Source organism: Crocodylus siamensis, chromosome 1, assembly GCF_052110815.1.
Source record: "Crocodylus siamensis isolate JL-2025a chromosome 1, ASM5211081v1, whole genome shotgun sequence".
Classification (NCBI taxonomy): Eukaryota; Metazoa; Chordata; order Crocodylia; family Crocodylidae; genus Crocodylus; species Crocodylus siamensis.
This window is the reverse complement of record NC_143395.1, coordinates 269,967,880-269,993,867: the sequence shown is the minus strand read 5'-3', so window position 1 is coordinate 269,993,867 and position 25,988 is coordinate 269,967,880. Positions and strand designations below refer to the sequence as shown.

The 25,988-nt window shown below is 44.0% G+C and overlaps 2 protein-coding genes across 4 annotated transcripts in view; one reads left to right on the top strand and one right to left on the bottom strand.

Moving 5' to 3' along the window:
* APOO (apolipoprotein O) overlaps positions 1-11,293 on the bottom strand; it is a 75,788-nt gene extending 64,495 nt beyond the window's left edge. For all 3 annotated transcript variants that reach the window (XR_016444098.1, XM_090062201.1, XM_090062191.1), the window contains exons 1-2: positions 11,159-11,293; positions 1,041-1,151 (exon numbers count right to left, since the gene is read on the bottom strand). Coding sequence is in view for 2 of the 3 variants with exons in the window: in XM_090062201.1 (XP_089918327.1) it covers positions 1,041-1,151; positions 11,159-11,167 (120 nt within the window). In the remaining variant the exon portion in view is untranslated. The remainder of the gene's footprint in view (positions 1-1,040; positions 1,152-11,158) is intronic.
* On the top strand, positions 10,643-24,333 carry C1HXorf58 (chromosome 1 CXorf58 homolog). Its single transcript, XM_090045007.1, has 9 exons — positions 10,643-11,254; positions 11,377-11,485; positions 11,928-11,944; positions 14,960-15,054; positions 15,589-15,704; positions 18,657-18,784; positions 19,627-19,856; positions 20,284-20,437; positions 23,805-24,333. Exons 1-9 carry the CDS (start codon positions 10,643-10,645, stop codon positions 24,003-24,005), a joined length of 1,662 nt encoding a protein of 553 aa, XP_089901133.1. The 3' UTR covers positions 24,006-24,333.
* Positions 24,334-25,988: the final 1,655 nt, after the last annotated feature.

Genomic DNA, 25,988 nt, shown 5'->3' with positions numbered 1-25,988 from the left:
TCGCAATGGGATCTGATCTGTGAACCCAACAATTGTGGAACATGCATGGCAGGAAATGTAGCTATGGGATCAGGGATCCAATTCAAATTGCATCCTATTGCCAGTGCAAGGGGATCCTGGGATCTCCCTGGACTAGCAACCTGGAGCCACAGTACTCCTATTGCTCCAAGCACTGGTTAGCTAAATTGGTGCTCCCAGCCATGGAAATGCAGCAGAGCCTTTGAAGGGCTCTGGTGAGCAACATTGCCTGGGAGGGCAAGTCAACTGACTGGTACTCCAAACCCCAGGGATTCACTAGCTTTGAAGGGCCCCAATACACTCCTGCAGCTGGGAGCACCATTTAGCTCAATTTAAGGAGTGGTGGGAAACAGCCAAATTACTGCACTGTATAACATTTTGTGGATTATTCCATTTTATCACACCATTACTTGCTTGAATGTGTAGTCAGGTTACTACTTAAGATGGGATTAATTGGTTAATCATGTCTTAAAAAGTCTGCTAGGGGCCTGAGTTTCAACTGTGAATGAATGATCGACCAACCTACCCACTCACCCACTATTTTCAAACAGACAGCTTTTTGCTTTTGCTGCTTGATTTGAGCATGGAAATGAAAGCCAACAGAATGTGTCATATAGGTAACAGTATGCCCTCTGGCCAAAAAACAAGAAAAGACATTAGGAATATTAGAATGTGGTTTTCTTCCCCCTGTGATAAAAAAACTGCCTATTTTATGAAGAATACAGAATTGAGGTTTTCATATATAAAAAATAATTTTGCATGTGGAAAAAAAAAAATCAGAAGCTGTTACACAGCAAAATAAAAGCAGAGCATGTGACTTTTTCTAGTGTTAGGAGGGAAAAAAAACCATAGCAATTTTAGTTTAGCTGTTTCTTTTTTCTCGTAATAAAAAAAGGTCTTTTTTCCCTTTCATAAAAAAAGTGACCTCCATCTATCCGACACATTCTACTTAATCTGCTTTTCAAACTTTACACCAAAATTAGCAGAGCATCACAGTTCCAACCAGAATAGCAAGGACTCACCTCATCAACTTTTAGCAACTCCTTTTTAGGTCTTTTCCTCTCGGGGGATGAAGCATACACCTGTAGAGAGAGCAGGCTCAGGCTGGCAGGGGCAGCCCCCAGTTGAATTACCTAGAAAAACCACAAAAAGAGTAAACAATTTTATGGACTCCGGTAGAAACACATTTAAACTCTTTTCTCCACAGCTCTTTGTATGGATGCAGATGTAAATCTAAAGTCATGACAAGGTTCAAGTTAACACTCCTTCTCATGAGGGGAAGTGCAATAAAGAATATACTAAACTGAAAAAGCTACAATGAAAACAGAAACATGTAATGTAGAATTGACAGAGACATAACAGGAAAGAATGCATATTCTCCCATCTTTACCTCACAAGATGTTCTACCCTTTCTCATCTAAATTGAGAATTATGCCCTTATTTGCGGTTAGAGATATTACATTCCTAAATTCACACTCTGCCTCATTTCACTGAGGTGCCTACCCCACAGTGTTAGGGACAGACAGCAATTCAGTTTCCTCTGAAAAACAGAGAACTGAGAATTTGGGCCCAACATCCCACCAGTGTCCATCACTTTCACATGGGAGTCTTAAATTACAGTGCTACAGAGGGAACACCGGTAACCTCAAGTAAGAAGGAAAAATGATGCTGCTTTTGAACACTTACTGGTTCTGATCATAAAAACCAGACCACTACATGGATGACACATCATCCTTCTCATTTTAAGGGTCTGGGCTGAAATGCATCTTCTTTGTAGACTGAGGAGAATGAAGTGTTTAATACCAAAAAGAATGCAACCCTAGGTACTCAAGATGACTGACTTCAATACACTACAGCAAGGAACACAATTTTCCAATAGATACTTGTTACACTGAAAACAGGTATAATATAGAAAATACAGTTAAAACATATTAGAACAGTAAGGTGGTAGAATAAACTCCCCAGGAAAATTTTGAAATCTCCTTCACAGGAGGTTTTCAAGAGGAGGCTGGGGTTGGTCAGGGATGATTTAGGATTAGCATTCCTGATGGGGTTTGGGCCAGATGATCCTCAAGGTCTTCTCCAACCTTATGTTTCTCTGAGTCCTTCATTACTCTTGGAAGACAACGATATGGAACTCAGAGTTGCACTGGTCTGAATAAAAACATTCTGTTGTACCATCTTAGTTAAACCAGTAATAACGCAATTTAATAACTGTGACAGACAGTTGTTAAATTGTTAGACATTTAATGACCACGCGATCAGACTACATTTATTGCACACACTGCATTGTTTACAAACCAAATAATTACAGAGATGGAGTGCTACTGAGGACTCTAAGTTTGAAGGATTTTTAACAAAAATTTGTGCTGTTTTTTAATTTAGATTTCAGATAAAGAATCAAACTGTTATATGCAATGCCCACAGTGGGAACTGTATAAGTCTCACAACCTTCTTTTCTCTGCCATGTGATCAGAACTGGCTGACAGTACCAAATTAGGATACAATCAGTTCAGCAGAGGGGAGAGAGAGCAAGGCAGATTGGGAAGAGATGCTGAACAGGAAACAAGCTGTGTGCTGAAAGACTCTTTCCTACATTTGTTCATCTCTCATAAACTAGAGTTGCAGCATACTAAAATGAATGCCATCCACAAGACAGGGCTCTTTAAGAGGAAGACGTGCATAATGAACCTATAGGTGAACCTTGCCCACTGAATTTTGTTATCCTCTAATGCAAGACAAGGATTTTTTTTAAGTGATCTCTTTTTATTTGACCCAGAGTGAGGTTGAGAGAAAGTTGGACAAGCTTTCAAACATAAGGTATTCTGACCCAATGAAGAATGCTTTGCATTCAAAAGCTTGTCTAACTCTATCCCAACCATGCAATTGATCTAATAAGAGAGATCGCCATCTGGTGGTATTTTATTTAAATCATGGAAATGTGGATTTGGGGTTACTTTTTTTTTAAACCGAAAATTGGGGATTTTTTTTAATCAGAGAAAACCTGGATATCACCCACAAAAAAAATCTTGTCTCTCTCATAATTCTTGGACCATGACAACTACAACTTCATTCCAACACTACCTGTACCCTAATATATCAAAAAACGCAAATTGGTGAAAGTTTCTAATAATACTCACTTCTGTGCCAAGAAACATCACATGTGAATGAGCTTGTGGGTTTTTACAAAGTTGTTAAGAATTTAAAATTGGAGAAGGCTAAAAAAATAGTTGCTCAAAATAAAAATGGTGTCTTGGTCATTACTGCTGCGTACTGCAGTTCAGTATAAAACAATGCATTAGTTAGAACCATTAACTATTTGAGACCAAGCCAAGATATGGCTAACTTTGAATTAAAAAAAATGTTGCTTGAACTGACAATAAGTCTTTACATATACTGAGGCCTTGATAAAGAATGCAAATGAAGATGCCCAATGCTAACAGGATACAGACCTTTGTTTTCTCTGGGCTGCTCAGATTGTAGGTTTACTTCACTGCAAATCTATCCTGCAATTGAGCAGGCAAAAAGTCCAAAACACACTTTCATTTTCCAAATACACTTTAAATGTTTATAATGTCAAGAATAAAAACTCTGCTGACTAGGATTTTCCCCTATTACTTCAATGAACAGTTTAAATAATATTAACTAAGTTTCACATAAAATAGTAAGTATTAAACTATAAGCAGTTTAGTAGCTTGTACCTACTAAACACGGACTCCACAAACATTCACATATGAGACTCCAGGAATAATCTTCTAGGGACAAGTGAAGAATTGTGTGCCAAATAATTTCTCCATGTAAAATAGAAACATGCTAAAAACAAGTTTGTGTGTCAATGTGTGGGCCGTTTCTTTAAGTCTGCAATCCAATCTACTCCATTACAAAACCATCATTTTAAAAAATGTTTTGTCACATTCATGTTCTGATAGATAATCTCTGTATACTAAAAGGAATTGATCTGCTATGCTGTGTTAAGCAGCAGCAAAGTTAAAAAAGAATCAAAACAAAATTTGAATTCAGGTAGCTTTGTTACTAATTTTACTGGAGAATGTTTTCCTAGTAAAAATACATTCCAGACTCTCTCTCACCACACAAAAAATAAAAATCTAGAACAAAAATAGGTTTAATACACACAACACATGCACGTTATAAGGCCTTTAAACAAACTCTAATACAGCAATGGAAACAAAAGCACTACTTCTTATACTGGTAAGAAACTATGTAACTGTCACCAATGGGTTATGTCTAACATACTATATAATCAGTACTTACCATCACAGGAAAAATTTCATTTAAGTTTCCCAAAATGTTAATATTTTTTAGGGATACATAAAGACTGGAGCTGGCGCACAGGGCTGGTTGGGGTCAAGGTGGTCCAGGGCAGGCACTCGTGAAGTGCTAATGCTGGACATGCCCTGTGTGCTGATTCTGGCGCTTGGGGCCTATCTGTGGGTCTTATCCAGCCCACAGACTGGTCCAGTGCCCCTCACTCAACCCTCGGGGCCAGACAAGTTTGATCCCTGCTATACCCCAATAGATTTTATATGCAGATTAAAAAAAAAAAAATCTCACCAGTGATTTAAAGTCGTTATACACATTATAGAAAACATGAATTATTTTAAAATGTGACTAATTCTTTTAGGATCTCAGTTCATTATAGACAAAAACAAATCAATTCTCAAATTAAAAATATATTCTCATGGAACTGTCTCTTCTTCGTTCCACAGCTGTTCAAATGGATACCAAAAAAGGACTAAAGGGAGAAGTTCTCTCTAGGCAATCATTTGTGTTTGAATAGCTGAAAAGAATGACCAACAAAACAAAACAGAGTTCAGTTTTATCTACAGACAACAGGGTAGCTGGCAAACTATTAATAAACCAGTGAGAAAAAGAACAAAATATTTCATCTTCCATTATCTCATTTTATCTTCCTCCTCTTCTCAAAATAACTACCATATTTACTTGATTCCAAGAAGATGTTTTTCCTCCCATTTAACATGGGAGGGAGGGAGGGAAGCTCCCCATCTTGGAATAGTCTAAGGTGGGGGCCAGGCAGCTGCTAGAGCTCCAACAACCTCAGGTGTGTACCCCCCTCAGTCTCCTCCTCTTCTGCAGCCTTTGACCCCCTTGCAGCATTGCCCCCCCCATCCCTCTACTGCAAAAACTCTGCCTTCCACCACACCATATCCCCATTATTCCAGCTCCAGCCCTGCACCCAGGGGGCGGCATTTTCTCTGGCCCCAGTCAAACCCTGCAGCAGTGGTCTACAGGGCCAGTCTGGGGCTGAAGTAAACACAGGCTCCATGTCCTGGGTTGCAGTGGGGATAGAGCTGGAGTGATAAGTGTGTGCGTGTAGCAGGGGAGAAGACGCAAGACTGCAGGGGAGCAGGTAGTGGGCAGGCCAAGTGGTGGGGGTGGTCAGGCAGCAGAAGGCAAGATGTGGGGGGACAAGAGGCATGGGTCAAGCCCCCTTGCTAGCTCTACCCATCTCCTGCCCATTCACTGCCTGCCCTCCTATCACCCTTCCTACTGCTCTGCCACTGCTTTCTTTGCTGCAACAGTGGGGGTGACAAATTTCAGATGACCCTCCAATAATCAGATTCTGTACATGGTAAATTATAACAAGTTCATAAAATTTTGATGTATAGACTCTAATTATTGGGGGAAAGATAATCTTAAATTCAAGGTTATCTTGGATTCAGGTAAACCTGGTATTTAAGAACTCATACAGAAGAATTAATGCTATTGTTCCTCAAGATTAATAGAAAAAAAAAAAAAAAAAAGGGAAAAAAGGAGGTAAGGGATTAACTGAAGTGTTCTCTGAGATTTCCTATATCTAAACTACCTAGATGATTAAAAGGGTTTATTGTTGCTACTGATACTTTGTCATAAATGGAAAAACAAAGCACTTTCATAATGAAAGGCAGTCGCCATCCCAGTACACACAGCAGCTTCTATTCTCGCCTACACCCTGGGGCTCTCCCAATTCAATAGAGTACAAAATGTCAACAATAAATAGACAGGCATTCCCTATGTCTGAGCCTTGAAGTTGGTCGATCCTGCCCACCACAATAAGCCTACCCTTGATGACAATATTGAGATAGCAATAACATGGCAATACAGATAGTAGGTAGGAAGCCCTATAATAACTAAAGTCTCACACAAAGCCTTGATTTCAAGAGTCTGCACCTTCAGCAACCAGTAGTACAAGAAAAACCCAACCAAAACAAAAATCTGAGTTCAATTCCTACTTAATAGAATACTATGCAAGGACCTATTATAAGAGCAGGTTCCATATTAGACCAAAAATACTCTAATCTGCTTCTAAGCCTTCAAATATGAAAGAACAATGAAAGTGCGAAAATGAAATTCCTCTTTCCTAACTGTCCTTTTTCATTTGACAAAGCTCCTATTTTAATTATGGTAAAACCAGTAGTGCTGCTTAAACCTGGTAAAATCTAGACTGCCTAGGGAAACTGGAAATATCCATCACTGGAGGTGTTCAAGAGGCTGGGCAGGCATTGGTCAGGGATGATCTAGGCGTTCCTCTGCCTGTTCTACCACAGCAGGGGCGGGCAATTATTTTGGGCAGAGGGCTACTTACTGAATTTTGGCAAGCCATCAAGGGCTGTATGACAGGCAGCACAGGGCAGATAAATATTAATTTAATTTTTTGGGGCCCCATGGGCCAGACAGAATGGTCTGGTGGGCTGCATCTGGCCCACAGGCCACATTTAGCCCACCCCTGTACCACGGGTATTTCCCGTTCCTCTGGGGTTTGCTGGTTGCTGCATGGGGGCAAGGAGGGATTTTTTTTCTACTCCTGCCACCCAATATTTCTGAGGAAAATGTAGTGTTGGTTGCAGCCAAGGCTAGGGATTTTGAGGAGGGTGTGCCAGTGCTCCTGCTAGGACCTGAACCTGGAGGTTCCTGGCTAGAGGGTCTTGTGCCTCCACTCAGGATCAGACTGATTGTAATATTTTAGGTTGGCATGAACTGGGGGGGGGGTTGCCTTTCTCTGTAGTAGGGGGAGATGTGGCTTTCTTCCTGGGACTTATCAGGCAGATTTTAAGAACTTACCAGCAAGATGTCAGCTGCCATGATACCCCTGCCCACCCCCGCAAACCTCCCCAGAAGATTAGGGTGTTACCTGTGTAGTTCTGTTAGGTTAAATGGTGTTGCTACAGGTTACCTTTTAAACATTTTAAATCTGTGAAATATTATGCTGTCATAAAGTTAAAAGTTTCAGAGCAGTCACAGGTTACTGCTTAATGTCATCTCAGACTTCCACAACTGTGACTTGCCACCAGAGGGCCTGGTGAGCATTGGGCACAGATAAGGGCCAAGACCAGGGGCGGGCAATTATTTTGGGCAGAGGGTAGCTTACTGAGTTTCGGCAAGCCATCGAGGACCACATGACAGGCAGCCCAGGGCAGATTAAAATATTAATTTTCTAAATTTTTTAGGGGGCCTGGGGGCCAGATAGAATGGCCTGGCAGGCCGCATTTTGCCCACCCCTAGCCAAGACTATTCCTGCCCTGAGGTGGAAGGTGTGTGCATGGGTGGGTGGCAAAGGCCAGGACTCTTTTCTGCCTTTGAAGCTTGCCTGTTCCTTGCCTCCATCCTTAGCAGCAGAAGCCAAGACAAAGTCAAGAGCGGGAGGAGACAAATCTTGACAATATGTTGGGGTAACAGGAGAACATAAAGAAAAAAGGAGTGAAAAAATAATTTAAAAAATTAAAGGGCCAAAATCTTACAGATATCGATGAATTTGGATTGGGTGGGGATGAGGCTGAGGGGGAGAAGAGGAGAGCTGACATAGGGGCAGCCAAGGTCCTGCTGGCTGGAATGGAAAAGTTGTGTCGCTGGGAAAGAACAGGAACAGCCAAGACACAAGGTTGAGAACCAGCATGCCTAGTGTATGGCATAGATCAGAGTGGAGCTGAGAAACAGAGTTTGTGGGCCCAAGAAAACAGGAGCGATAAAGCAGCTAGCCAGCAGCAACGGGGGGACGGGGGGGGGGGCGGTGAGAGCAGGGCAGCTGTGCCTCATTTTCCCCATGCCAGCCATGGAATCAGCTTCACCTTGGTCTGCTTAAAACTCTTGAATGTTATATAAAGTGTTTCTATGTAATTATTTTAAAGCATTTTTATTTAAAAGATTGTCATGTGGATAGGCCAATAAAAAGTAATCAGATTGTTTAGTTCTGAAGAAAAAGAGTATAGAGCAAGGGTTGAGAAAGCAAACAATAGGTGATATAGGAAAGACAAATTTGGTGCTTTCCATAAAACAAGAACAAAGTTACAGTCAGGTGAAACTGAACACACAAAATGATTTAATGCATCAAGCAACTAGCCTGTTAAAGTTTTCTCCTAGGTAAGTTGTTTTGTTTTTAAAAACCTCATGAAAACAAAAAGTTACATTAAACAGAAAAAGGTCTTGTATGTAAAAAAGCTTTATGATTGCTCAGAGCTCCAGTATGAAACTAGCAAGGGGTCTGCCCAAAGTCTCTGGGTTAGGATCAGATGAGACAGCAGCAAGGGTAATGTTGTGGTGGGGGTCTGCTATAGGCCACCAGACCTGGAGGAAGTAGTAGATGAGGCTCTCTTCAGACAACTAGTGGAAATTTCCCAGCCACAGGCCCTGGTTCTTATGGGGGATTTCAATAACTCTGACATCTGCTGGGAAGGGAATCCAGGAAGTTTTTAAGCGAGTGTTGGGGCCAACTCTCTTGTACAAATGTTGGAGAGACCAACTAGAGGCCATACTCTTCATCATCTGCTGCTCAAACAGGCAAGAATTGGTGGGGAAAGTAGTAGTGGACAGCAATGTGGGCAACAGCAACCACGAGAAGATCCTGAGAAAAGGAAGAATGGAGAGCAGCAAAATAAGGACCCAGCACTTCAAAAAAAGCAGACTTTGACTTGCTCAGGGAACTCATGGGCAGGATCCTCCGGGAAGCCATTCTGAGGGGGGAGAGGAGTCCAGGAGAGCCAGCTGTACTTGAAAGATTTACTGAGAGTGCAAGAACAAACCATCCTGATGTGCAGGAAGACTAGCAAGAATGGCAGCAGACCAGCTTGGCTTAGTAAGGAACTCTCTAGTAAGCTATATCACAAAAAGAAAGTTTATAAGAGTGGAAACTTGGACAAACAACTAGGGAGGAGTATGAGTATTGCTCAGGCATGCAGGGATGAAGTCTTGAAGGCCAAAGCACAATTGGAATTGCAGCCAGCAAAGGATGTAAAAAGTAACAAGGATTTCTACAAGTACATCAGCAACAAGAGGAAGTTTAAGGAAAATGGGGGAGGACTGGAAAAGCGTAAATATAGTGCTCATCTTTAAGAAAGGGAAGAAGGAGGATCCAGGGAATTACAGATCAGTCAGACTCACTTCAGTCCCTGGAAAAATCATGGAGCAGATCCTCAAGGAATCCATTTCTAAGCACTTGGAGGAAAAGGTGATTAGGAACAGTCAGCATGGATCCACCACATTGCCTTCTATAATGAGATGACTGGTTCTGTGGATGTGGGAAGACCAAGGGCTGGGGGGGGGGGGGCGTAGTAAATACACTAGAGGATTGGGTGAGGATTCAGAGAGACCTAGACAAATCGGAGGATTGAACCAAAAGAAATCTCATGAGGTCCAATAAGGACAAGTGCAATGTCCTGAAATTAGGATGGAACAATCCCATGCACTGGTACAGGCTGGGGACCAATTGGCTAAGCAGCAGTTCTGCAGAAAAGGGCTTGGCAATTACAGTGGACAGTCAAAGATGAGCCAGCAGCATGCCCTTGTTGCCAAAAAAGCTAATGGCATACTGGGCTGCATTTGGTAGGAACACTGCCAGCAGATTGAAGGAACTGATTATTCCCCTCTGCTCAGCACTGGCGAGGACGCATCTGGAGTCCTGTGTCCAGTTTTGCACCCCCCGCTACAGAGAGGGTGTGGACAAATTGGAGAGAGTCCAACAGAAGGCAACAAAAACGGTGAGGGGGCTGGGGCACATGGAGAGACTGAGAGGGGATTTAATAGCAGCCTTCAACTATTTGAGGGGGGCTCAAAAGAGGATGGAGTTAGACCAGGGGTTTTCAACCTGGGGGTACTTTGAAAGGCCCCAGGGGGTATGCAGCAGCAGTGTGGAGAAGCCGGCAGCACTTCCATTTTCACTGCTGTGTGCTGTACAGGGCTCCCTGCTGGGGACCACCCCCTTGCTCCTCTACTGGCAGTAAGGGTTCTGCCTGCTTCTTGACTGGCCACTGGAGGTACCCCAACCAATAAAGATTGAAAACCCCTGAGCTAGACTGTTCTCAGTGGTGACAGTTGGCACAGAACGAGGAGCAATGGTCTCAAGTTGCAACAAGAGAAGTTTAGATTAGATATTAGGAAAAGCTCTCACTAGGAGAGTAGCAAAACACTGGGACATGTTACTCAGAGAGGTGATGGAAGCTGAATCCTTGGTTTTTAAAGCCTGGCTTGACAAAGCCTTGGCTGGGATGACCTAGTTGGGGATGGTCCTGCTTTGGGCACAGGGTTAGATTATATCTCCAGAGGTCCTTTCCAAACGTCAATTTCTATGATTCAATCCAACCCACAGGACCCTCAGCTCCCTGGTCAGCACACCATGGATGGCACAACCTCGCAGGTTGATTCTGGACTGTGCTGGGGTCGAGCACCCAATTTAAAGCCTTACAGAAAACAAAAACAAAAACAACCCGATTCTCCCTGCCGCCCCTCAACCCGAGCAAGGGCCGCACACCCAACACGCAGCGCTGGATCTGCAAGCTCACACACCTGCCCTGGGCAGCCACCAGGTCAGGGCTGCGGAGCTTGGCAGGGGCTGTGGCGCCGCCTGCGGGCAGAAGCTGCCGGGCCCCAGGAATGTACCGCCCCCACCTTGCAGCGCGCAGGCGCACACAACGCCACATCCTCCCGACCGCCTTTACTGCCACGCGGGGGAGCGGCGAGAACCCACAGCACCACAGTAGGGGGCAGAAGGGGAGAGCCCTCCAGCAGGCCAGGAAAGAACGGGACCCACACGCGACCCCCACCTCACGCCTGTGGTGCGAGAGGGAGAGGAGGGGAGAGCCGCTCTTATACCCCGCAGGAGCAGGAGGAGGCGGCGGCGGCCGGTCCTCACCTTGAACATGATGTTAGCGGCAGCGCCCCGCCTTCCAGAGCCGCGCGTCGCCGGGCTATGACGCTACACGCCAGCGCCCTACGGAAGCGCGCGCAGGCAGGAGGGGGCGGGGCGATGCCGTCCGCGCGTCGCGGTCTCCAGGCAGCCGGGGGGGCGAGGCCTACGGGTGTCCCAAAGCGACGCGCGTGGGTGCGTGAGTGACGCGTGTGTCCTCGCAGGGCGGCGCTGGCGCTGGCGGAGAGGGCGGCCCGCACGGTGCAGCGGGCCTGGTGGCGCTACCTGGCGCGGCGGCTGTTCCGGCTCCTCACCCGCGCCGTGCGGGCCGCGGTAGGTCAGAGCTGGCGGGGGGGGGGCGGCCACGCCCATGCTCCCTCCCCTCCCGCTGTGAGGGGCGGTAACGGCTGGCGCGATGGAAGGCGCTGAAGATGCCAGCAGGCACCTGCTGACGTGCTGAGGGGCGGAGCCGGCCCCGAGCGCGCCCTTGGTCGGGGTTCCAAGGACTGGAGGGTGGCTGGTCCTGTCCCGGACAAAGCTCGTGGGCTACAGCCTTTTATTACACCAACTAAAGAGTAGTAAAAGGAAAAAAAAATCTTTGCAAGCTTTCAGGTCCAGACCCCCTTGGTCAGTGTGAGGAGAATTAAGATTGTGGAGCTGTTATACTCATCAGGCTGACGAAACCCTGCAAAGAAAGACATTATTTTTGCTACTGCTTGGTTGGTGTAATAAGAGATTGCCTCTAGCGCAAGAATTTTTTCTGCTTTTTCCTTAGCTCAACACAGCTACAACGTAAGTGCCCTGGGAAAGGCCTGCCCGTCTTCTGCTGCCTTTTTCTTTCTTCTGCCTCTGGTATGCCAGCCCTGCAGCCCCAGAGGCTAGTGCAGGCAGTAGGGGAGCTCCCACTTTGATGTGGAACATCCTATGGGGCAGGGGCACAGACTGGGGGACAAAAGGAGGGGGCAGATCACAGGTAAATAAATGTCAGCACTGTGGTAACATATGCTCCCCCACACACCAGAGGAAGGGCCCCCAAAAAAGCCCCAAAAGAGTGCTCAAAAAGCAGCCAGCAGGTGCCCCCGACCCTGAGTCCAGCTCCTTCAGTCCATAGTCCTGGCTGACTGGGCCAGTGAGATCTCCAGCTCCACTCTGCACTCCTGCGTAGGGCTAACAACGTTACCAGGTCTTAATTATGAAAATATCTTATTGGAAGCTCAAAATTATCATATTTCCTGAAAAACTATCATACACTAAAAAAACATGCAAGTAAGTATGCAAAAATATGCAGATAACTTTATTTACTTTATATTCCTCACTATAAGTAGCCAGTGAGAACTGGGTCATCAAAGTTGAAACATTTCTTTATTTCCAGGCAAAGACATGACAAAGTGCTGACAGCAAGCCCAAAAGCCAGTTAAGACTCCCTGGGAGTAACTTGGGTTTTGCATATGCTGCATCAATCAACTGCCTCAAAAATTATCATACATTTTGAACACAGACTCTTCCCCTGACTCCAGCCTCAAGTTTCCCTTTCCTTTTCCCCTTGACCCCCAGCCCTTGTGGGTTTCTGGGAGTTGGAGTCCAAATTAGCAGACATCACCGTTGTGCAGACTACCTGCTGTTCCACCTGCTGTTAGGCACATTACAGTCACATGACACCAGCTTCACTTAACACCTTTTCCCATCTTTACCTTGTCTTACACCTGCTGGACTGGTGACTGGCTTTCACACAGCTTGCCATAACCATAATGTTCTTATCTGTGGGATTTTATTTTGCTGATGCAGCAGCAGCTCTGCAGAAAAGGACCTGGGGTTGACAGTGGACAACAGGCCAAATATGAGCCAACAGTGCGCCCTTGTTGCCAAGAAGGCTAACAGCATCCTGGACTGCATTGATAGGAGTGTTATCAGCAGATTGGGGGAAGTGATTATTCCCTTCTATTCAGCACTGTGTCCAGTTTTGGACTCTTCACTAGAGAAAGGATGTGGACAAAATTGGAGCGAGTCCATCAGAAGGCAATGGAAATGATTAGAGGGCTGAGTAACATGACTTAGAAAGAGAGGCTGAGGGAACTGGTCTTATTTAGTCTGGAGAAGGGAAGACTGAGGACGGATTTAACAACAGCCTTCAAGTACCTGAATGGGGGTTACAAGGAGGATGGACTTGCCCAGGGGTGGGCAAAATCTGGCCCATGGGCCAGATCAGGCCATGGCAGACTCCACTTCCCAGTAGCCCCTGCCCATGTCACTGCAGCCGGTTTCCATAGAGACTCCAGCAGCGTGAGGCCATGACAGCATGGGATCAGAGTTTTCTTGGAGACCAACCCAAGCAGTGCTGGCGGGGCACGCGTCTAGGCAGGGAGCTGCTCTGGGGCCAGGATCTTGTGGCAGTGACAGCACAGCCCAGAGCTGGGGCAGAGCTGCAATATGCTGCCCACATTCCCCAAGCAGGGGCGTGTGGGCAGCGAATCACAGCTCTGCCCTGGCAGGGCATGCGGGCAACAGATCATAGCTTTGCTCTGTCCTGATTCTGGAACACTGTCACTGCTGCAAAATCCTGGACCCAGAGCAGCTCCCTGCCCAGCCACATACCCTGCCAGCACTGCTTGGGCCAGTTTCCATGGAAACGGTGGGACCTGTGCCATCACAGCCCCGCTGCTTCTGAGGTCCCCATGGAAATCAGCCACAGTGACACAGGCAGGGGCTGCTGGGAAATGGAGTCTGGCCGGATCCACCATTTTGGCCACTACTAAACTAAGCTGTTCTCAATGGTGGCAGATGACAGAACAAGGAGTAATGTTCTCAAATTTCAGCAAGGGAAGTTTAAGTTAGAAGTTAGAAAAAACTCTCATCAAGAGTGTAGTAAAACACTCAAACTGAATATCCCAGGGAAGTTGTAGAACCTGTAGAAAATTGGGTTTTTAAGACCCAGTTAGACAAAGCCTTGGTTGGGATAAGATAGTTGGGGATGGTCATGCTTTGAGCAGGGGTTAGACTAGAGGAGGTCCTTTCCAGCCCTCATTTTCTATGGTTCTATACAGCAGTCACTGGAATTTGACTCTGGGTACCTCTCAGCCATCTGGCTATACCAGGAAGGGCTAAGTTAAGAAAAATGCCGTCCTTCAGAGGAAGACAGGCACTTGCCGGAGAAGGGCCCTGGGCCCCAAGAGGCCAGGTTGTCAGCCCCCATTGCTCTAGAGTGAAACAGAGCTGTGCTGGAACTGTCACAGCTGCACCATTGCTCTCAGAAACAAGCTCCAGAGCCAGACAAGGCTCCTTGTTTTCTGCTTCTTTCTAGTCCTTCATCCATATCTGTTACACTAAACAGAACACTTCCCCTTTTGGCCCCCCACTGTGTTGTTGCTCCAATAGGCGGAGGAAAAGGTTGTAGTATACAGGGAACAGATTGAAGAGAGATGCAGAGGGAAGGGGATGAGAATCATGATAGCTGTAGCAGAGATTGGAAAACTAGAAAGAGAGAGACGGTGATGAACACCTAATCCAGCTTGAGTAATTCTTATGAACAAAAGGAGGGACTAAAATAGCACATGAGATGTATTGCCTTATGTTTCCATAAAACACATCTAAAATGATCAAGTGAATATTAAAATCTTTGAAAATGAAGAGGGAAGGCAAAAACATACATGTAAATAGATTAAAAAGACTGCCATGGTTCCCCCCTTTTACCTGTGACACGTGAATCCAAATGACCACTCTGAACTCCCCTGTGACACAAGGATCTGAACTGTGTGACAGCAGGAACCCATACTGTTCAAATGTATTGAAAAACATCTGCATATCTTTCAGGAGTGTTGTGTTACACATGAAATTGTGAAAAGGGTGAGCCCTCTGGAAGCTGAACTTATAAAAGATCCTAGTATGCAGTACAAAGTTAGATTCAGGTAAGTAGATACACTTTATTTACTTCAATCCAGTGTCTCGTGTGACCAGCTACAGGCCTCTGAGAGAGGAGTTAGATAACTTGTCTAACTGGGGACAGTATTGTTAAAACAGTGGTTGGTTTTATGCATCTCAGATAGTTGCACACACCCAACATACACTTTAGAAAGTGTAGCTCTTTTTTCTTTTAACGTTTCCCATCATTCTCCCTAGCCTTCCACTTTTTTTACCTAAAGCCTTGAGTTGAATTTTTTTCCATCCCAAGTTAAGTCCTGAGATTCTTCAGTAGAGCCTAGGATGTTGGACTTCCAGTTTACTTGGATGGTGTTACATTTAATGCAGACCCCTGTGCCTCCAGTATAAAAGATCCATAAATACGTTTTATTCTTTAGCTTGTGCTTCCTTGGTATTTAGAGCTTTGTTGGAGACTTGGTTTCAGGCCAAGCCACACAAAAGGAGGTTCCCTTTCAGTTTAATCCATAATACATTTGCTTGTCATACTGTCAGTTAATTAACATTTTTGTTTATTTCTTCAGATTTGCAGGCCATGAGTTTCCACCTTTCATTGTTTTTAAGATTTTTCACCACACTGAAGGCCGAGGCAGCAAATACATCAGTGGGAAAAGAATAATAAGTCCATCGAGTGAGGCAAGTTATTGAATGCCTACATATGATCATTTTCTGTTCAGCTTCTTCCTTCTGAACTTTTGTTCGGTAAACAGTCTGATCCTCTTACTTATCCTTGAAAATTGAAAAACATGCATCTCCACATCAAACAAAGATCTGTTGAGTTCAATAAACACCATTACATTTCATTTAGCAAAGAAGCTGTTTTTTTCAGCTTAATACACAAACATTTTGAACATCTTTGTCTGAATTATTGTGTGGATTAATCAGTCACCTATTTATACATCTTTAAAACAGATCTTCCCCTCTACCATCTGAGTTCACAGAATTGGTCCAAATAGATTAGGATTTTGTGGTATTCTCGGATTGAATTTTGGGGAACTCAAGATCACAGGGCCCAAAATATTCTTTTAATTCACTTTCACGGGAGTTGGGTTCAGTTGACAGAGAAATTGTTGCATAGAGAATGGTTAGTCTCTCTGAGACCATCTGCTGATTGAATCTGAAATCACTATTGGCCCCAGAGCAGGCTGCTTATCTCAGCTTCCAATTAGAAGCAGTTCTGCAATGGGGACTAGTAAACAAAAGGAAGAGAGGGTTTCAGGACAGAGTGGTTACATGCCATCATTCATGAAATCCTAAACTGTCTTAACTGGTCCATTGGCACCAGTGTAATAATTCCATGTCCAAATTAGTGAAAAATTCATATAATGTTTTATGGTTCTATTATGCCCTCAGTGCTGCTAAGTATTGCACCGAATGAGTGATAATAGTGATGGTATTTTACTGTGCAGTGTGATATGTCAAAAATGTTAAATGGTCTGATCCTGCTGATCTTACTACATGCTCAGGTGAGTTTATAATTAATGGGCTCATACCTCTTCTTATTTCAAGTAAAGGAAAAGAAAATATTGCTTTATCACTAGTGTCTTATTGACTAAACCTGTCTTGTTTCTGTGAACTAGAACTCTGTAAGAAATTTTTTCCCTTTGTGTTTGCATTTAGATTTGAGTCACTATTTTCTTCTGTTTTCATCACTTTGGTTATTGCAGTTTCTCAACATCCTTAGCGGAAAGGAGGGCACGAACAGTGAAAGTACATCCTGTTTATAATCAGTTTCACTTTTTTTCTAGGAGGTTTAGAAATAATCCCCCTAAAGTAAGCCATTTCTGCCTTGGGAAGGCAGTAGTCAGTTGGGAGGGAAAACACAGTAGGTCTCTGCTCCACAGCACTGGAGCAGGGACTGTCTGGTTTTCTGGTGCAGTACTACAGATTCCAGCTGTATTATTTCCTCTCTGTAACTTTTGAAGCCCTTTCTTGGTTGCTTTCCACACAAGCCATTTCACCTTCTTAGATACAATGTGTGTAGACTTAAGATGCAAGACTGAGCAAAGCACATTGAAAATGGGAAATTCCACTCAACCTACATTCATTATCTACACATATTCATTTTACATGTTTGTAAAACAAACATTTAGAAGTTGAAAGACTGCCTGCATGCACAAAGTAATGAAAATCAAAACTTAGACCCTGGGATACATTCCAATTTAAAGTTTTTAATCCAAAACACTACACTGTAAAGCTGTTTGAAAAAGTAGGTGAGTAGACCATGAACCCTGGATGCTGCCTAAGGGGGAGAGAGCACAGATCCAGAATGGAGCTGAAGGTGGAGGCGGACTTTCCTTTCAACCTCCCCCCACACACACATCTTCCCTGCGGCAGGGAGGGAAGAACAGCAGCAGCTGGAAGTTCACTACTGCACAAGGAGATGTTTCCTCCTCTTTTTACTGCTAAAATTGGCATTTAAATGCCTGCTCAACACAGCAGCAGCCAAAAAAAAAAGAAGGTAGCATCTCCCCCTGCAGACCTCTGGCCACTGCTCCTGCACCAACCACCACTAGCACCCAGGGTACAACCTGGCCAGTTACAGCTGTTTGCAACTTTTACTAAAAATGTTTACTGAGAGAGGTATGTGTTTCTCTGCACTCTAGAGAACAAATCCCCAGTTGGTGAACATTGGCAAAACTCTGTCATCTTCTGCAACAATTTGCCTATTGCCAGAAAACAGCTCAATTCATTCTATGCAGACTAACTTAAAAAAAACAAAACCCTTAGGCAGAGACTACATCTAGAAAATTTGAATCAAGGGATGAAAGTTTTCAACAAATCCAGCATCTGAAGAAGATCCTGATCACAATTTACTGCACATTCCAGCTATAACAATATCATGGAGGGCAAGGCAAATGGAAAATCTTACACAAAATAAGGGTTATTTTGTGGCTGAATAATTTTGCCTTTTTCATCCAAAAGGCAAATCCTAGATTTCTTCATTATAACAACTTAGTGGTTTTTCATCTTTTTAGATTCAAGATACCCCTCCATAAGTATTTGAATTTTGTAGCCCCGGTTGAGAACCACTTGTTTCAGTGAGTCTTAATCAGAGTGATGCCACCACCATAGCTCAGTGAAACTGCGCTCTTGTAGAATCATATCAGGAAATGGCTACAGCCAATTTATCTGTGTTTCTTGCTTCCTCAGGCTGCAGCACTGCCACCAAGTGAATCTACCCCACATGCTTCTGTTTCCAGAAGGAACGTGTAGGGCTAGATTGGAAAGGGTTGCAGAAAGAGCAGGCAGAACCACCCACAGGCCACAGTGGTAGTGCCTGCACTGCAGCATCTCTAAAAGCTTCATGGCAACTTGGTTGAGAACCATTGCAATAAGTTTATACATCTGTGAGCAAACCAACTGGTGGTACCAATGAGTTACTTTCTGATCTAAATGAACTGGTTTACTGTTGTGTTGAATCTTTAGTCTTTCTGTGAACTCTCCATACACTGAGCAGAAGCCTTTTCCATTAGAGAAAGGGGGTTGTCCAAAGGATAATAGTTTGCCCTGAATCCAAATACAATGACTCCACTCAGAATGTGTGTATGGCATTCTAGCAACTTTGTGTTTCCTACTTTATTATAGGCAGCAACTGATGCTTGTAAACTGATGGGATGTCGAAGATATTATGAGCAAATGATACAAGATAAACTTCAGTACCAAAAACACAAGATAACAGATGAAATAGATGTTGCTACAGTGAAGGATTACATGCAAGTAAGAAATGTTTTTGGATTTTTTTTTACAGCTTCTGGTAATAAAAGAAGCATCCTTAAGTAAGAAAGATTATGATGTAATTTAAAATGCCAGTAATTTTATTTTAGTAGTCAGCCACTTATTTATGGGCTTAATATCTCTCTGCTTTATACCATATGCATTCATTTATATCAGTGCAAAGAGTGTGTAAAACCTTGAATGATTGTTTTTAATGTTCTGCTAATGTTTTACATCCAGTTTGTACAGTTGTAAATAAGTCTGCAAATTTCAAGGCTGTGGAGAATCCCATTGTAGGATATTTTTTCTCGTGCCTGAAAGCTGCAGAGATGTTATTGGAGAGGCATAGAGTATTGGTAGGGCAATGGGAAAAGTATAAGGAAAACCTGAAAAACCCACAATATTAGTGTTGTTTGTACTTTGAATGGCTCTGATTCTCCTCTGTACATACTTATGCATAGTGAACTATCCTGTTAATACTGATTAACAGTGGTAAAAATGCAAGGAGAATCATGTCCAACAGAATGAAACCTCTCTGGTTATTCCCTATTAAAAAAAAGTAGGACCAAATTCTGAGGGACTTACCAGCCCAGCTATAGAAAAGGGAGGAGGCAGAGATGTCTATAGATCTACCTCAAATTTTAGCTTCGTATGTTACAAGAAGAGTGAAGGAAAGTCAAGTTAGAATAACTGCTCAGATTCAAAGTGATTTAAATTGGAGCATTAAAAGTATGATGAAATCTTTTATAAAGAAAATTTAAGAGCCTCCCAATCCAAATAAATAATTTTCACATGGATGTTGATTCTATAAATTGTAAAAGTTTGTTTACTTTGTGCCATTGTAGTATGTTAGTAACCTGGATGAGACCCCTGCACACTTTGGTGGTAGGGAAAACTACTGGAGAAGGTTATCTCTGGAAAATTTTCCCCGAACAATGATAATGTATGACATAGTGGAGTATGCACAGTCTGGGTCACTGTCTGACCGACTTAAGAAAGAACTGAAACTTCTGCTGTTGAGACCACAAAATGAAGAGGTGCTGTATGAACAACTCATGTCTGTTTCTCAAGTCAGGTAAGAATTTACAACAAGTTTCATTTTTAATTTGCCTGTGTATACTCTGCATTTTATTTCAAGACCCTCAGAACTGTTTAATGAATGTTTACCAGAACACTGTGAAAGAAGTATAGTTATGCTCATTTTATAGCTTGATAAAATGGCACAGAGGAATTTAAGTGACTCAGAAGTGACTAACATAAATATTTCAGTATTTTAGTCCTGTTTTTTAAGCTTTAGCACTAAGCTTTAGGGTGGAATTTCTTTTTTTTTTTAATATGTTCCATCCTTTTTTCCACCTAAAATACCAGCTTTGCGTCATAACTTCCATTCCATCAATCCTGTGTGTTGCCTGGGATTTTAGGTTTCATTGTTTCAGTTTTTCAATAGAATAAGGTATGTCATTTGGGAGATCATTCAGATACTTTATATACAACTTTTCTAGGCTCCCCTCACCATGTAGTACTTCAGCATCAGCCTCTTCAATTAGATCTTATTGGACCTCTTCACTAGCCAAGACATCAGGCCGTCGCTCTTCTCAAGCTCTACAGAAGATCACAAAAATGAAGAAAGTTTACATGCTTGAGAAGAAAAAAGAGGTATGATTAAAACATTGGAAAAGCACTATTTTTAAGGGAAGAACTCTACTATCTCTGTGCAAGTAGGGTATTCAATGGCTAGCAGTTTAGGGGTAGCAGGTGGTGTAGCAGGAACTTGCTTAGCTTGTGCTTGGAGTCAACCATTTTTAGAGTTTACCTTCTGCCACATATTATCAAAAAGAGGTAGTTAGCTATGTTAATCTGGGTATATATGTACCCTCATAGAATAAATAAGGTATATATCTAGAGCACAAGCTTTTGTGAACCTGAGTTCACTTCATCCTATGCTGTGAAAGGATATATAAGAAGAATATAAGGAGAGAGAAAGAAACTGGTATACAATTTTAACACAGTTGTATTCTAATTTCTGTCTCCTTATACCCTGCTTTCTGCACATCCTTTCACAGCATCGGATGAAGTGAACTTGGGTTAACAAAAGCTCTCACTATGTATCTTATTTAGTTAGTCTATAAATGTTCATATCTACCCTGCCTTCTTATATTATCAAAGCCACCATGTCAGGTGTTTTCACAATATTGCTCTCTTTGGGCATGTCAACACTAATTTAATGTGCAGTAAAGCATCACCATCTATACATGTGCAGCAATTACTGCACAGTAGTTTAGTATAAAGCACTGTTTGCTACTACTGACAGATACAGGTACTAGCCAATGCAACTTTACATTAATGTGCTGGAACTCATGTATAGATGCTGGCAAATTGCTCCAGGGTAGCCCTGGCAGCAGGAGGCCACTACTGCTACTCCCCTAGGGGTAGTGGAGGAGCTGACCCTGGCCCCCTGGAGCTCCTGTCCTGGCCCACTGAAGCCCAGGCCTAACCCTCTCCCCCAACCCCAAGTCTGCCTCCAGAGCTCCTGCAAGCCCAAAGCTGGTACACAGGCAGATGTGGAGCTTGGAGCTCCCCTTTGTGGCTGCAGGGGGGTAGAGCAGGGCAGGAGCAGCCCTAGACTAGGCTGCTCCTGTCAGCTTTAATTTGCTCTTAACCCAGACACACGTGAAGCTGCACGCCCACATGCAGTTTAACGCACCTAAATTTTCTGCACAGAAAATGCAGGTGCATTAATTGCACATGTAATTGCCCATTCTGAGTGGACAGTTACATAAACTAACATTCAGCCTCCAAACTTACTTTCAGGAGTTTAATTCATCTTTTTATTTTATACTAGATTAAAAATATCTCTAATAGGGGTGTGCGAAGTGGGCCGTATTAGATATGGATTTGGATTCAGCCTGAGTCAGTGACAGCAATTCGATTCAGATCACTTTCCCTGATTCAGTTGTCGAATCTGAATCTGAAGATTTAATGCTGATTCAGAGAATGACTGATTCAGACACAGACACAGCTGTAAATGTTTTTTTCTACGTACCAGCAGGGTACCAGCAAGCTTCTGAACGCTGCAATGCTGGGGTGGATGGAACATTCCACAGGAGTGCAGGGGGCAACAAACCTGGAAGTGGATTAAAAGTACTTCTGGTCCACTTCCGAGTCCACCGGGGAGCATGCTGGGGGTGGGGGGTGCCCCCACGCTCCCCCAGTTCAGTGATCAGCTGTGGGGGGACCCCAGGTGCTCCCCCCAACCCAGGAGGCACCAATTGCTGAGCCAGGGGAGCACAGAGGGGCCCCCCTGTGTGCTCCCTGGTGGACTGGAAGTGCTTCTGGTTCACTTCTGAGTATGCTGGGGAGCCCCCCCATGCTTCTGTGGGACACTCCATGCGTCCCAGCATTGCAGCACTCATGAGTTGCCTACTACCTAGGGGTATGTAGAAAAAAAACATTTAAAGCTGTGTCTGTGTCTACATTTCCAATTCTTTCCGAATTGATTCGGAGGGTTCCAATTCAAGTTGGAGAGATTAAAGGGTCCTCTGATTAAATTTGGATTCGGAGATTCGGCCACCAAATCAGGCTGTCCCCAGTGGCTGCAGCCAACTCCGAGCTGGTAAGTACTAGGGGCGGGGGAGGAGGGGCTGCGGGAGTGTGGTGGGGACCATGGGGGAACCCCTGCCAGCCCCCACGAACCCCACCCCTAGTACCCCTGCCAGCCCCCAGCCCCCCCGACCCCTGCCTGCGTCCCCCAGACCCCCTTATGGCTGCCCCACCTGCCCCAGCTCCTGGGGTTTAAAAAAAAACCGAGCCCCAGTGTTCACCTGGTGCTGTCAGGCTGCCCTGCGCTGAATGGGGGACTCTGCACAAGCCCTCCAACCTCCCCCCCTCACTCCCCCAGCTCCCCCCATGGTACTCTGCCTGGGCCAGCTCCAGTACTTTAAGAAAAGAAAAAAAAAGAGAAAAGCCCCAGGACTCACTGCTTCTGCAGCAGCCTCGGGGTTCGGGGGGCTTATGCAGAGCCCCCCACATGGCCTGGGGCAGTCAGGATCACCCCCCCACTGGCAGGAGTGGTGAGTCTGGGGGGGGGGTTTTCTTAAAGGGCCAGAGTTTTGGTGGGTGGGGCAGCCCGGGGGGGCGGAGCTGGCTGGCATAGCGGGGGATCAGGGGGCTTGTGCAGAACCCCACTCAACATGGGGAAGTGGGATCGCCCCCCGACCCCCACCCAGCAGCACCTGCTGAGCCAGGGCTTTTTTTTTTTTTTTTTTTTTTTAACAAGCGCCAGGAGCTGGGGCTGGCAGGGGTGGGCCTGGCTGATTCTGAGATTTGGCAGCAGCCAGATCTCAGCATCAGATTCAGCTGAATCAGTTCGGGACAGTGATTCAAGTCACCAACTTGAATTGCTGTCTCCCAAATTGGCCGAATCCGAATCCAAAGCAAATATGAGTCGCTTCACACAGGCCTAGTTTAGAGGCCTCTGTCCCAGGCCTAGGACATGAAATTTATCACTTAGCTATAATTTCCCCCTATTTTCTCTTTAATGACCACATAGCTCTTCTCATCTCACAGCCTGCCCACTCTAGTCAAATAGTTCTCCTTACAAGATGTGACCTCATCTTGTTCGCATTACGTGAGGGGTGAACTAAGCCTGGTACAGATGCAGCTGAGCTTCTGATCACCTGAAGAACCAGACTGCCTTTGTGTCAGACTGCTGACTTTAGCACTTCCTTAATATTTTTTAATTATTAAATGCATTCTTTCAAATGCAGTGTTTAAAACTTAGTAAGTTTTAAAGGTAAGGTCTAATGCATTTGTGCTGTGAATTAGTAACTGCGACAAAGTCCTGTCACAGAATTAGTAGCTCCAGATTTGAAAATGGATGGCTTGGTTTTACTTTGATAATTCTGTAATAAATAGCTAATTTCTAAGTCTGTATGTAGTATCCAAGTTTTCTGTCAAGATATATAGTATGATCTGTACTAACTAATTCTTCATTTATTCATACATCATATATAATATTATTCAGGAGCAAATATCGTGCGACACAAATACAAGATACTTAACTGAAGATCAGGAAACGCCAACATCACCATCTGAAGACCTCAAAGATCAACCTGTCGTCTTGTTAGATGAAGAATGGGAACGTGAAGCAGCTACTTTGTATGCCTGGTCCCAGGCTTTATCTCTTGAAGATATTGGACTGTCTTCCTCTACAGCTACCTTATGAATGTAAAATATGGCTAAAATAGTGGTAAATAACTATTGTCCTGAGCTATTTCTTTTTTTTCTAACTTGCTGTAAATACATTGTGAAGTTTGATTGCAGCAAACATGGATTACAATGTACATATTTCTCTTTGGCTGTTCACAGATTTAGAATTTGAGCAATGTACGGATTAGTTGGCTGTCAACATTGTATATTTTGTATAAAATACAGTATAAAGTTTTAATTCAGTCTTGCTAGACTGCTGCCTATTTCAGTTTTATCATAGTTAAGTTTGAAGACAGATTCTCAAAATGGGATTTATTTTCAGCTTCTATGCCTTTCTCCCACAAACAAAACTAATGCCCTGAAAATTCACATGCAACATCTCCTGGGTAAAACTTTTCAGGGAAGGTTGAAAAGAAATTAGAATAGTTTTAAAATTATAGGGTCTTTTTATGAAAATCTGGCAAAGTAAAGTAGCCTTATATGGGGACTCCAGCAGCACAGAAGACTTATCAGCTGATGGAATATCTAGGCACGTCTGTGCCATAGCTTCTTAGTGCTAGAATAAACATGGACAAGGAAAATTCATAGACCTCTTTACCCTTGATTCTGTTGGGTTGGGGGAGTTGCGATATTTTAAAATGTAATATATAAAATTAACAGCAGACCATTGTAGAATATAATGGGGAAAAACTAAAAGTCAAGAAAGTGATGTACATTTGGTTGTGATTTTATAAGCTGTAGAATTTATTTGGTTCTTGGTTAGGTAGGCACTACAGAGATTAATTTAGAGAAGTTTCGTGGCTAGAAAATTGAGTTTACTAGCAGTAGTTGGGTACAGTACTGAGCAAAAGCCCATTTCAACTTCTTTCAAAAATTGATCAGTTTCATAGTTTGTCAGAATATGGATTGATAAAATTTGAAGCTGTACTCAGTGAGCAGAGGCTTGTGGAGAGCCAAATACTTGCACCTATGCTTTGAGGGTCTGAGGGGTGAGTGACCTGTGGCTGAGGGTGTTTTCATTGTTCCATTATGCCTTCTCTCTTCAGCATGAGTTCAGTAAGCTTCAGTAGCCTACAATTGACAGATCTGCAGTGTTTGCCTGACTTACGGAACAGGGAGTAGGAAAAGGTGGAACAGTGTCTGGCCCATGGTAATGGGTTTCCCAGGGTGTAGGGTATGATGAGGGGGCGTGGCTGAGTAGGAAGTGAGGACACAGCTGGTTATGTGAAATATAGCTCTTATGAAACAAACAGTGCAAGGGAGCTCAGATAAAAATTGCTAACAAAAGGGAAAAAAGGGGGCAGTAGATTTCTAGCTGTGGATGAGAGCAGCCATTCCCATAAGTGGTGAAACAAGGGGAAGTGATATAATGATCTCAAGGTGAGGGATGCCTGGAGGACTGCCCAGACCAGTGTTCACATGTAACAGTGAACCAGTACAACAGCACTTATTTTCAAGGTATACTTTCATAGTTGGTAGGGTCAGAAAGGACCTGAGTAGATCATCAAGTCTGACCCCCTGCCATGGGCAGGAAAGGATGCTAGAGTCAAACAACACCAACTATGATTATCTAGCCTTCTTTTGAAAACCCCCAGGGTAGGAGCGAGCACCACTTCCCTTGGAAGCTGGTTTCAGATCCTAGCCGCCCTGACTATAAAGTAGTGCCTCCTGATATCTAGCCTGAATCTACTCTCAGTCAGCTTATGGCCGTTATTCCTTGTTACTCCCAGTAGGGTTTGGGGGAACAGGGACTTTCCCATTGCCTGCTGGTCCCCCTTGGCCAGTTTGTAGACGAACACCAGATCCCCTCTCAGCCTTCTCTTGTGGAGGCTGAACAGGTTAAAGTCCCATAGCCTCCACTTGTACAGCCTGCCTTGCTGGCCCCCGATCATGCGAGTGGCCCTCCTCTGGACCCTCTCCATGTTGTCCGCATCCCTCCTGAAGTGCAATGCCCAGAACTGGACGCAGTACTCCAACTGCAGCCTGACCAGTGATGCAT

Bases quoted from the DNA above. Each gene is read 5' to 3' on its own strand.
- C1HXorf58 (XM_090045007.1), top strand. From the start codon at position 10,643: ATGGATGGCACAACCTCGCAGGTTGATTCTGGACTGTGCTGGGGTCGA. The intron at 15,055-15,588 runs GTAAGTAGATAC...TTATTTCTTCAG, and splicing joins CAGTACAAAGTTAGATTCAG to ATTTGCAGGCCATGAGTTTC. The intron at 20,438-23,804 runs GTATGATTAAAA...AATATTATTCAG, and splicing joins TGCTTGAGAAGAAAAAAGAG to GAGCAAATATCGTGCGACAC.